Below are 13,055 nucleotides of genomic sequence, written 5' to 3'. Positions count from 1 at the left end.
AGCTCAGGTCATGATCCCAGGGTTCTGGGATCGAGCCCCGCATTGGGCTCTCTGCTCGGCGGGGAGCCTGCTTCTCTCTCTCTCTCTCTCTCTCTACCTGCTTCTCTGCCTACTTGTGATCTCTGTCAAATAAATAAATAAAATCTTTAAAAAAAAAAAAGAAATACCGTCCTGCTTCATCATACACGCACATATATACATACTCATACCCTCAACCCTCTGCCCAGATTAAGGTCTTCCCCTCCCTCAGTGTTTTGTATCTTTGCACAGGCATACATATTTTTAAAGATAAATGTCTTCCCCAGAATTCACTGGAGAAACTGTGAGTTTCTTAAGGGCATAGAGTGGAGGCTATTATGTGCTCCCTCCCTCATTCCAGTGGGACTCTCCCTTCCCCACCCTCTTCTTTCCACAGCTTCTTCCACAGATGTCAGCCCTGAATGAAAATCAAGGCTCTCCCTGCCTTCTCTGGGTCCCTCCCCTAATATATTTCCTACACATCAAATCCCATTTTAGCATGTGTTTCTTAGCAAACCCTAACACATTACTAGAGGGCATTGCTTTGTACTGCCATATTTATTTAAACACTGATTTATTCATTTAGCATACTAGTTTATTGGTTGACAATATTAAACCTAATGTACTATACATTTTGGGTACTGAAATATTTAATTTTGCATACTTTTTTTTTTTTTAAAGATTTTATTTATTTATTTAACAGACAGAGATCACAGGTAGGCAGAGAGGCAGGCAGAGAGAGAGAGAGACACGGGAGGAAGCAGGCTCCCCGCGGAGCAGAGAGCCCGATGCGGGGCTCGATCCCAGTACCCTGGGATCATGACCCGAGCCGAGCCGCAGGCAGAGGCTTTAACCCACTGAGCCACCCAGGCGCCCCTAATTTTGCATACATTTAAAGTGTGACTTCGAAAAAAAAATTACTAATATTGTCCCATTAGGATATAATACTCTTGTCAACATTACCAGACAAACCTAGGATTTTCCCTTTCTTTTTTTGCAGGATAACAAAGAGCAGTGATTAAAAGTATCACCTTCCAGAGTACTTGAATCCAAATCATCTTTCAACTCCTCATGGGCCGACGGCCTTTGGCAAATCACTTAAATTCTTTACATCTCTGAATGGGATGATGCTTTTCTCAACTGTAAAATATGAACTTAAAAAACAGTACTCACCACAAAGGATTGTTCTATTAATTGATTAATGAATTAATTTCGAGAGTCGTGTAAAATGAAAGAACCTCTAGAACGGATTTAAAGCATGGTGCAAACTAGAAAGCCCTTTGGGAAATTTATTTTCCCTAAATGAAATAAGCTTCGGCCACTGCCTTTGATGGGAAATTGAGGTTAATTCACCTCTGCAAGAGGGAGCTGAGGACTCATTTATGGCTGTGTGACTGATTAGCACGGTACGTATTAGAAAACGAACTCTCGATATCCCTGCAAGTAGAGATACTTTGTTTAAAATTATTTCTCCCTTTCACAACTCAACTGTTCTCCAGAATATAAAGGAAATATGCCACTTTAGTAACTAATCCGCTTTTACTATCCGTCACCTCCTTCGAACAGGAGAGCAGGTGGGGTTGGGGCAGCAGCACCAGCCTGAACAGCACAAAAGCCCCGACGGGCAGGCAAGCCTCTGAAGCCGCAGGAATTTCAAAGCTCACAACCACGAATACCTGCTGCCGCAGGCCCTGGACAGAAGTTCGGCCGCAAGAGAGCCCAGGAGGCGTCGGAAGGACCGGCTGAGCAGGAGAGGAAGCGACTTGCCCCGCGGAATCCAGGCGCGCGGCAGCACCAGGCACGGGTCCCGCGGTGCCAGCTCAGGGGCGGGCCGTCCCCTCGCCGCCTCACCCACACCCACTGGGTAACGCCGACGGGGCGGGGCGGGGGGTCTGCACGCGTGCGCGGCGTCTCGGGGACGCGGGGCGCGCGACTCTGCGGGGGCGCGCCTCCTCGCGCGCCGCGGGTACAGGGGCCGGCGCCGCGGCCCCGGGCGTGGGGGCACGTGGTGCGGCCGCCGGGGCGACAAAGGCCGCGGCGGGGGCGCGGAGTGGCAGCGGCGGCGGCGGTGCGGGGAGCCACGGCGGGGGCTGCCACGGCGGGCGAGGTGGACCCGGGCGCGTCCGGTGAGCGCGGCTCGCGCGGGGTGTTGGGACGGAGGGAGACCACCAGCCCCCCGGGGCGTGGGAGCAGAGGGACGCGGGGACGGGACTCGGGGCTGGAGGGGGACGGGGACGGCCCGGAGGAGAGGGGAGGGCAGAAGAGCTGGGACCGCGGAGCTAGAGGAAGTGTGAAGGCGACACCCTTCGGCCTGGAGCGAGCGTCCGCACCGCCGCGGCGGAGGGACCACTCCCCTGGATGCTTTCAGGACCGCGTAGCTTTCCCTAAGGCTCCTCGCCTCAAAGTGACCCGAGGCGGAGGTGGAGCGAAACCGACTTTAGCGAGGGCCTTTGATCCAATCATTTTTATTTGTGGGAACTTGGTTATATTTCTGCATTTTATTTTTCTGTTGCTTTTTTTCTCCATTTTCTCTTTCTTTTCTACGTATTTCTCGAGTCATTCCCCAGAGCTGCATCCTTCTTCTCTCCCAGAGGTTGTTTTTGTTGTTGTTGTTGTTGTTTAACTTTGTCCTTTTAAGAGAATTGACTTAGGCAACTTGAATTCTTTGGACTAAGTGTTGTCTTAGTGCAAGGTTTCGAGAGTAATGCCCCCTCCCTAGGGTTTCAGTGTTAACATTCAATGTTCACACTAAGCCTTAGTTAGGCTGGAGAACATTCTGACCATTTGCTTGTGATGCAAGCTGTAAAGAATACCAAAGCTGATATTACCAAGTTTATTTAAAAATTCAATTTTATGAAATAGCAACCATTATCTGTTAGTGTTCTGATCCTTTTGCCTCATCTCTTCCTGGAGTTTCAGTGTCCACAAAGTCAGCAAATTTTGCTCACTTAGTGTATTGCTCTCTGCAGAAAGATAGTTTTGTTTTTTGGGTTTTTTTTTAAGCCGGTCCTGCCCCCTGGTGGCTTGCGCTGTAGAAGAGAGCCGGAAACTACCCTAATAACTGATAAAATTTTGAAGGAAAAACAAGTGTTTGAGGGAATTTTGAGGAGTAAGAAATTATCTTCCTCTTGGGGAGTCAGAGGATGTCCTCCAGCTTTTCACTGAGTTTTAAAAGTTGTCTGAAGTGGGAGATAATGTCATTCCTGATGGGAGAGCCTCAGGAGGGAGAAAGCAGGCCAGACATGGAAAGGAGCAACAGGGATCAGCTGAGCTAGTGCACTTCGGGCATGAAGAGATCCGTGCAGAGACATACACCAGGGAGTTTGGTATTTCTCCTACGGAAGCCAGGGAGGAATTAGTGGCATTTTCTGAGCACGGCAAAGGCAGGACCAGAAATGTCTGTGCCGCCAGATTAACCTGGCAGCCTACATGGATTGGAGGAGGAGAGAGGGGATTAGCGCAGTTCCCAACTCTGACCCCACACCCCTACGGCCTCTATGTTTTTGAAAATTTTTAACCAAATTGCATCTACATGCACTTAATTTTATTTTTTTCAATCAAAAGCATATATAAAACTACCCATCCAAGCTTCTGACAGTCCTAAGAATATCAGCGTGGTTGCCCTACGTATGAAATAAATACAGCTAAAAGCTCAGAATACAGAAGTCTAAGGGGAACAGCCTGGTAGAGTTTGAATTAGGAGATTTTAGTGTTGAACCTAGCTTGTAAGAGTCTTATCATTTGCACCTTCTTGAGCCCCTTTGGGCCCCTTGGACCTGAGGTTGTGCCCTTCGGTCTAGATAAGAGGTAACAAAGGGTAAGTTCTGAGAGGGGCGGTGGGGGGGAGGGGAGGGAGGATTGCAGGGAAGGAAGCTAAGAGCATTGAAACGGCTTAGTCCCGGAATGGACCAGAGTAGTGAGAGTCAGAGAAGCAATACCAGTAAAGCTGAGATGACAGGAAAGAGGGGGCTGGTAAAAATAGTAATACTTGCTAATGTCCTATAGCCATCTGAGAAGACTTCATGGTTGTACTTACTATGTGTCTGGCACTCTTGTTAATCATTCCATGAAAATTCATTCATTTTACTCTCAACAACCTCTGAAATATGACTACTATTATTTACGGGGGTGAAAACTGCCTCACAGAGAAGGTGAGTAACAGTTCCAGGGTCGCCCCGCTGGTAAGTGCTGGAGCCAGGTTGTCTGACTCCAAAGCTAGTGCTCCAACCCCTCCCCTCTAAGGAACAAAGGAAGAAATCTTGGGGGACAAGTTGGCAGGTGTCTTGAGTTCGGACGCTTGCAGGAGTGCCTGGTGAAGATATGCGGCAGGCATAGCGTCTGTCTCAGTTACTGCACAGACCTTCCTCTGGGATACACAGGGCCTGTGTCATGGCCTTGTGTTTTCCCAAAGGACCTCATTTATCTCTCAAAACCTCCCACAGGATTTTAGTCTCCTCTTCAAACTAGGAAAAGTCAGAGAAATCCTGGAATCCTGTATATCAGGTTTTTTATATTCCCCTTTATTGCCCTTCAGTCCAAAGCAAAACTACTTGAAGGATTTGGGCTTAATTTCAGGAGCAAGTTTTGCTAGGGACACGTATCTGTTTGTAAGGGAAAGTATCACATTGGCTTTCTACAAAAGCAGTGAATTCTGCCATAGTGTGCCCTTCCATGTCTTTGTCCTTGTTTTGTCCTGTTTCTGGCTTCAAGGGCTTACCAGAGCCAGAACTCTTGGGAGATACAGAAAAAGGAGAAGATACAGTATATGTACTCTGTAAGTTTATACTCCCATTTAGGGAGTCGAAATGAACAGTTATAAAGAGCAAACAAAATGAGATCATTTGTAATTATTACATTACGTGAGTAAAATTTAAGTATAGCGGGCATTGGGTTTTTAAATATGCCAGTGACCTCAGGACTGTAATATACCCCATATTCTCTGTTACCCATAAACATCACTGGTGCTTACTCTAAGCTGGTTCTAAGCCAGCCATCTTTTGTCCAGTTGTCACCAAATACACTCTGATTATACTTAATTTTCTTCTGCAGTTATTAGACTCTGCATTCGTGGCTTTGAATTTTTTATGTCTTACAGCTCAAAAAATGGTAAGACTTCTGTGATTAGTAAGTGGCAAAGCTGAGAACCAGAAGTCGGCCTGTGGAATCCAGGCTTTTAACTAGGATACTCTGTTGCCTCTCATTGCCTGTTTTCCACAACTTCTAGACTTTTTTCCACTGGCATGATGTGTGTACCCTCTGTCAGATGGTGAGGGATCCTTTTGCCCCAGATGAGTGGGGTCAGGTTGAGTCTCTGAGCAGTGATCTCCCTGTCTGTGGAAGTCATCACCCAGCTACAATCTGGAAACATTACTTAAGTTACCTACATATTCATCATTTTTTAATTGAACACAAGGTATCCAGCAGGTAACTCAGTGCAGGAAAAGCAAAGGCAAGTGAAATGTATTCCCTGTCCTTGGGAGCTTGGTCTAGTCGGGGAGAGGTGAATAGACAATTATGATAGAGTTTACATGGCTTACTAGACGTAGGAAAAAAAGGGCAAAATTGGTCAAAATTAAAATATGAAAGGATAGTTAGGTAAAATCTGAAGAAAGTCACCCTGAAGCCTTAAAACTCCTAAGTGTTGGTTTTAGGTGAGATTGTTGCTTAAAAGAATGAAGATATGGAAAAAGAAAGGGATGTCCCTTTTGTCCTGACCAAATTACGATTTAAGTAATAGTAATTTTTTATATACTTCCTGAGTTATATTCATGTTCTTTCTTGGGTTTGCTCTTGTTTACCCATGCTCTTTGAGGTTTCAGACTGCCTGAATTAGCTGTAAAGATAATGTGGGAAGCCTTCTCTTAGTGCTTTCCCAGGTACTGCTCCCTTCTTGTCTCCCCCCCTTCTCCTGTCTGAAAAAACAGTTTCCTCTGCAGAATTAAACTTTACATGTTACATTCTTCTCGATTGCTCTGTGTGTTTGTGTACTTGTAAGCATTTTTCACAGTTCTAAACTGGGAATGGACTTTGCCTGGGAGTTTTATCATTAATGGACATTCCTTGAAGAAAGAGAAGAGTTACACTGTATGTTTTACAGACTTTTTTCAGCAGCTCAATGGCCTCCCCAAAGAAGAAGCTTCAAGGTCTCGTTGCTGCAACCATCACGCCAATGACTGAGCATGGGTAACTATCATTTGGGCCCTAAGGGGAATCTGTTCTCTATCAAAATGGACAGAAGTTCTTTATAATCACAGTCACTTAGATTCTGCACCTGTGCGGTACTCATGCCAGTGGCCGCTTCTGTCAGTCATCCCTCCCCCGTACTGTCTCTGATCCCAAGTCAGAGAAGAGTCTCTGTATCACAAAGTGCAGAAAGTATCTGTAGTGCCACGAAATAAATTCTCCTTGGATTTCATCGGAGGCCTGGCTTTCCCAAATGAGGCCAATGGAATTGCATGAGGAGAATCTCATTTTAGCAGGATTTGCTCCCAAGCCCTGGCCTGGCCCCTCTAGATCCTGTCCCTAGAGAGCTGCATGATTCCATCTCAGCCTATTCATAGATGTGATGAAAATATCCTCCCCTGAGGAAAGAGGGGAAGTTAGCTGCAAGGTGGACCCCATAGTATGTTTACAGTCTCATTTCAACATGGGTTAAACCCTGGGGGCCTGTGGGAGTGGGAGGTAACAACAGATGATTGCTGAGAACTCATTCCCCAGTCAAGCACGCTCACTCCCGGGGGGAATGTTATGGCAGGCCCTTTGCTCTTGCTGTCCGCTAACGGTCACGTGCCACAGGTGTAGAACCACTCTCTGGACATTGCCGTGGATGAAAAGGGGACTTAGGCACCTGGATCTAAATGCTTTTGACCCTTTAGAGGGGTCAATCTACCAAAACAGAATTCTGGTTTCTTTAAGCTTCTCCTTTCTCTCTCTATAAAATACAATAATTAACCTGCGTGTTGGAGTTCTGGGTGTTAACGTGACATAATCCATATAATGGTGCTCAGCACAGGGTCAGGAGGCCCTTAGGTCAGTTTATATGAACCAGACGGGGATGAAAGGTAGCTGCGGTGTTTAAGAGATCTTTCAGAAAGGCTTTTTTTTTTTTTTTTGGTTTTCTGTTGCTGAATTTATAAACCTTAACCCTACCCCTTTAAAAATAAGTGAAATTTCTTTTTTTTTTTTTTAAAGATTTTATTTATTCATTTGAGAGAAAGAGAGAGAGCACAGGCAGGGGGAGAGGCAGAAACAGGCCCCCCAGTGAGCTGGGAGCCGGACATGGGGCTCGATCCCAGGACTTAGAGATCATGACCTGAGCTGAAGGCAGAAATGTAACCATCTGAGCCACCCAGGCACTCCGATAAGTGACGTTTCTTATGACATAGTATTCTCATTCAAAGTTGGCCATATCACAGTTTACCCTTAGATCACTGGAGTTCAAGACCTCCAGTTTCTAAGTTTCATGAAAAATCCCATCTAGCCCTGCATCAAATTCTTGCTGAAATGGCGTTTAGATTACTCAGTGATTCATAGCAATTTTTTTCCTGTTGCTTCTCCATCTCCATAAGTCCAGGGAAAGACTGAAGTCAGCTCTTTGTCGATGTTTTCGCCGCTTGTTGGGCCAATAAAACAGATCATGTGATTGCATGAGCAGGCAGGATTCACTTCCTGTTACTGAGAAGGATCCTGTTTGCAGGCTGACTACAACTACATCTGGTTGATGCTGCTTTAACCTTTTTAATCAGAGCCCGCAGCCTAGAAGAGACTCCCTGAACAGGCTCGATTGTTCATTTGGGGCTCACTGAGAGTTTTGGTGTGTTCTTCCTCCCTCTTCTGCTGTTTCCGGGAACATCACGCCCCGTGTATGGAGATAAATGACTCTGTTTTCTGGGTCCTTCTCCGGTCTGCAATACCTCTGGCCCTTCTTCCTCCATTTCTGTTTCTTCTTTTTTTTCATTAATTCTTTTTTCTTCTAGGATTTTCTAGGACCTTCACTTTCCTGATGTGTGTAGTCAAAATAAGAATGCATTTTTTTTTTGCAAGGACCTTCAGAATTAAATTAAATTGAAATGTATATCAATACAGAGCACATAGTAGGCATGTAAGCCATATTAGCTCCCCTTTCTCCCACCACCTGCCCCATCCAGACATTACTGTGGGTACAAAGCAAGATTGGATCTGAGAACAGATGGGCAATTGCCTACTTGCCCACAGAGGAGTGTGAACTTATGACATGTTTCCAAGAGATAGAAAGAAGGGTCACATGGAATCGAATAACTGGAAATTCTGCCCAGTGACCTGCCAGTCATGGCAGTTTTCCTAACCTGGTTTGTAAAGTAAGCCATAGTCTCCATGACTGAGAATGGCTGAACAAGAACTATTCCCCCTGCATCCCTTTTTCTTTATAATTCTAAGAAATACCCAGATGCAATTCTGAATGTAAGTTGGTGTTCTGAAGTGGGGAAGTTGTCAAGAAGAACATGGTTAAATGGATTTTAGTTAGAGTATCTGAGTTCTTGACCCCTAGCTTTACCACCAATTAGCTGTCTGACCCTGGGGAGGTCTTGTCACCTGCTAAATGTTCTTTCATATTCTGGAAAGGGTTCAGCTGTATCTTCTCCAGGTCCCATTTGAATTCAAAGAGTGCAGCTCTCTGCTGTTACGTCCGGAGGGATATTGTAGTGATCCCCAGGAAGATACACAAAGTGTCTTTGGCCCCAGTCCAACCTGCACACTGCAGCCCAGTGGGCACCCTCATAAATAAATCTAATTGTGTCACTTCCCTCTTTAAGACTCTCTGCTGACCCCCTTGTGTTGAAGCCTTACTACTCTGTCATGTGGTCCTTGGACTGTTTGCTCTGTATCGCATAGGAACCTGCTTGAAAGGCAGAATCTCAGGTCCTCCTACATACCACTAAATCAGAACCTGCATTTTACCTGTCCCTGGATGATTCTTTAGCACATTAAAGTCTGAGAGGAAATGATCTGAAGGTAAAGGCCAGACTATCTGGATTACTTCTCCTGCTACATTTCTGTTGCCCCCAAACATGTCATGTTCTTTCTTCCCCCCATGCCTTTACACGTTTTATTTCCTCTGCCTTTGTCTACCACTCTGCTCTCCTCTCTCGACTCCACGTGAACACTTCTGCTCAACCATCAAAACCATCCTCTGCTGCTTCTTCCCTATTTCCTATAAAGAATTTCAGAGTCCTTACCCCTGTGCTCCCACAACAGCCTGTGCACACCTTTTCACATTACATCAGAATTATTTGTTAATGAAAATTATTATAATAACTGTTTGTTACATTCCTGTCTCTCCCAATAGGCTTTGAGCTGCTTAACCTTATTTCACAGATATTTACTGAGCATCAGGCAATACACAAGGACTGAGCTGGTTTCTTATTTATTGTTGGGTCTTCAGCATCTAGTGCAGTGAATGCTAAATTTTGTTATTTCATGAGGAAAAAAAGCTAACACTGATTGGCTAAACGCTACATGTCAGTCGTACTGGCATTTTAATGTACATATTCCAGTTCAATCTTTGTAATAACTCTGAAAGAGAACTGCCATCTCTGTTTCCACAGTTGATGAGACCAAGACACTAAACATTAATACAGTGCACCCAGCCATGGAGCCAGAGAGAAACGTCTTTCTCTACCCATCTCAACTCTTATCTTTCTGCACTAGAGTAGAAGACACTTGCTTTCCTTAGTTGTTTCAAGAAGTAACTTCTTCCCTTGGCCAAGTGCAATCATTAAAACAGAAAGTCCATTTCATGGGCACCTGGGTGGCTCAGTCAGTTAAGTGTCTGCCTTCAACTCGGTCATGATCCCAGGGTCCTGGATTGAGTCCCACATCAGGCTCCTTGCTCAGAGGGGAGCCTGCTTCTCCCTCTGCCTGCTGCTGCTCCCTTGCTTGGGCTCTGTCTTTTTGACTCTCTTTTTCTGACAAATAAAATCTTTAAAAAAAAAAAAAAAGAGAGAGAGAGAGAAGAAAGTCCATTTCAGATTGGCCAAAATGTCAAAAAAAAAAAAAAAAATGTTTTCTCCCTCAGATGTCTTTGGCTTCACCATGGAAATCCTCACAACACGCTGTAGTAAAAACAGGCTGGTTACCCAAGTCAGAAGGGGCCTGGACCGCTGGAGTTGGAGTTGTGTGTTGTCTTTTGAACTGTGTTGGGAGACTGTATGACCCAGATTCCCGGAACAGAATGTTTTCTGGCAAGGCAGGGAAGTTACGGTCCCTGAATACTGCTCTGCCGAAGGAGTTTTAAAGTAGCCAAGTAGTTATTTGGCCAAAAGCACAAATAACTTCCATCTGATTTTGAATGGTGAGAGTTAATATGTAAAAGGCAAAAAGAAAAAAAGGAACATCAAATTTTCTGACATGTGTCCCAATTATAAGAAGACCTCCCTGGTGATTCTGTATTCTCAAATAAAGTGAAAGTCTTTCACTTTGTGTCATACACTAGGAGAGGAAATGAACAGCCATCAAGATTTTTCTCTGAAAAGCCACTTCAGAAAAATTCTGTTACTCTTCTGTCCTAAGAAAAGAGATACAGCCTACATGCTGTTTCAGACTGTATCCACTCAGGGCCTCAATTTGTTGCAAAAATAATTGGATAAACATTCTCTCCTCTTACATGGTTTGGAAGTAAACTGAATGTCTGAAGGTAGAGGACTGGCTAAATTCTTTTCATTCATGCAGTGAAATGCTGTGTAGCCAGTATAGGAACAGAATGTTTTTGAAGATGTGGGAGAATACTCAATATGGCATGCTAAGTGAAAAAATAATTACAATATTTGTACAATATGGCCATATTCATTTAAGAAAATCCTGCATTGTGTGTTTGTGAATAGAAAATATCAAACTAATAAGAGTGATCATCTCCAAGGAGATAATGAGTGGGTTTTTCCTGTCCTTTTTTATTGTGTGTACTTCTCAAAAATAAATGACAAAGCTTCTATAGCATGAAAAATTAAGAGTAAATCATGGACCTAAGGCAAAGAATCTGAACCTATGGGAGTTGAAATTAAGATACTAAATTGGAATTAAGCAGGGGAGTGACTTCAGCAAGCATGGTATTTGGTTCAGAGTCATTCAGCCCTGAAGAGGCTAATACTGAGATGTGTTCTTGGGGCTCACGAAGGAAGAGACAGGCCATGGAAAGCAAGTCCTGCCTTTGGAAGAGAACTGGCTTATGCCATCTCTCACTTTCATGAGCAATGAGCCCCAGACCGCCATCCAGTGGGGAGGAGAATAATCCAATCTTACGGCTCCCACTATCTCTAGTGACTTCCAGATAGCTGATACAGTGGCTGCCCACCCACCACGGAGAGGCAGATTACAGTGGGAAAACAAGGAAGGGAACAAGGTCCCCAGAGAGAATTATCCTACTCCTACCTTGGCCCTGCTGTTGGGGTACCTTTGTGACAGCTAGGATAACAGCTCTGGGTGATTTCCCTGCGCTCACTTGTGACTGTAGCCACTGAGCAATAGTGCCAAGGACTGCAAACTTGCCCCTCTAGTCAGGCAGAGACCTGAAATCCCTGAGGTGGTCTAGGGGCTTCTGTGCCTCCAAAGGGGGCAGCCATGGCTCTTCCCCACCATTCGGTGCTATACAGAAATATAGGCCTGGTCTTGTCAGATCTGGCTTTTCAGTTTGTTTTGTTTTGTTTTGTTTTTTGTTTTTTGTTTTTTGGTTTTTTTTTGTTTTTTACCAGAAAACAAATGTTTAATAGCATTGTGAAAGTCAAAACACATTTAGGAGCCATCTCTTTTCAACCTTTTTCTCTCTCTAAGAGGACTTGGTAGTTTGAAAAAGGCATCTGTCCAAGGACATTTTGGTGTGACTCTGCCACTGCCCAGAAATTCTACTGTTAGTGTCACTCTCGTAGGCTAGGGACATTTTGTAAGAAGCAACAAACTGCTTTCTTAAAGGGATAGATAATGTATCACCCGTTAGCACCCCTAGCCTGAGGGAAATCGTAGCTGTCATCCAGCAAAGCCTAAAGGAGTAGGGGGTGAGTGTAAATGGCAGTCACTTCACTGAAGCCACAGAGAGAAGTGTGGAGTTCACCGAGGAAGGAGAAGGAACCGTGGCTTTCATATGCGGGCCTACATCTGCCTAAGGGTGCAGCCAACTCCTTGGAAAGAGAAGGGCACCAGAACAGGGCCAGACAGACAGCAACTTAATGTCAGAGGGAAAGAAGTGCGCAGAATTTCATCCTGTTTATTCCATAACCACCTCCTCCTCGAAATCTCCTCTCCCAGCCTCCCTAACTGGAAAGATTAGTCCCTCTTCTGACTCTTCTGAATCCCTATATACTTTCTAACTCAGTCATAGCCCTCAACATACATTCCTTAATATTCTAGTTACTCTAGTCCTTAATATTCCTTAATATTCTAGCCATCTCCTTTCCTCAGTTAATAATGAAGTTTACGTGTATCCTGCAGGTGTGGGGAATAAGCCGCTTTGAAGGCAGAGATCATGGGTGTTTCATCCTCCTTGAGCTTCTGCACTATGCAGGTGCAGAGAAGGGAGAGTCGGGTGTAAAAAGCCCTGTCCCTGCCTTCAGGAAGTCCTTGCTCTAGCCTGGAGGGTGGGCATAAACAATTTACAAAATGATCCTCGTGGTAGTAGGGATGTGAACTTTGATGAGGGTGTGAGGTATATGTGAGGTACTGCCAGGTTTCATCGTGAGAAGCAGTAACAGCAGTAATGACGGTGTTTCATTGGAGCCAGGTAGGATGCTGAGCACGTGCAGTAGACTGGCCGCTAGAGGCCGACTCGGTGGTGTGGGCCCCTCCTGAGCTTAGAGTCCACACTGGGGATATATACATACATACCCCAACAGAAACAGTTTCTCTCCTGAAGTATTTCTGAAAATAGAAACAAGCTCTCTAGCTTCCCTTTCCAAACGATGAAGCATTAGATGAAACCGAAACAACACACATCAGAGTACAGTACCTACCAGCCCTTGACCATTCAGATCTCTCCAGGCTCCTCCTCAGTGAAAAAGCCAGGCCAACTCTAG

At 45.0% G+C, this 13,055-nt stretch overlaps 1 protein-coding gene across 4 annotated transcripts in view; it reads left to right on the top strand.

The window, feature by feature from the left end:
- Positions 1-1,820: 1,820 nt before the first annotated feature.
- Positions 1,821-13,055, top strand: part of NPL (N-acetylneuraminate pyruvate lyase) — a 34,709-nt gene continuing 23,474 nt past the window's right edge. For 2 of the 4 annotated variants that reach the window (XM_032862683.1, XM_032862684.1), the window contains exon 1: positions 6,116-6,201. In XM_032862683.1, coding sequence (XP_032718574.1) covers positions 6,134-6,201 — 68 coding nt within the window. In that variant the 5' untranslated portion in view covers positions 6,116-6,133. Of the gene's footprint in view, positions 1,880-2,085; positions 2,145-6,112; positions 6,202-13,055 lie in introns of those variants that run through there. The other 2 variants (XM_032862682.1, XM_032862681.1) reach the window with 2 other exon arrangements.

Source organism: Lontra canadensis, unplaced genomic scaffold (genome assembly GCF_010015895.1).
Source record: "Lontra canadensis isolate GAN:19392208 unplaced genomic scaffold, GSC_riverotter_1.0 scaffold24, whole genome shotgun sequence".
Classification (NCBI taxonomy): domain Eukaryota; kingdom Metazoa; phylum Chordata; class Mammalia; order Carnivora; family Mustelidae; genus Lontra; species Lontra canadensis.
The sequence above is the reverse complement of the archived record's forward strand: the minus strand, read 5'-3'. Positions and strand labels throughout refer to the sequence as shown.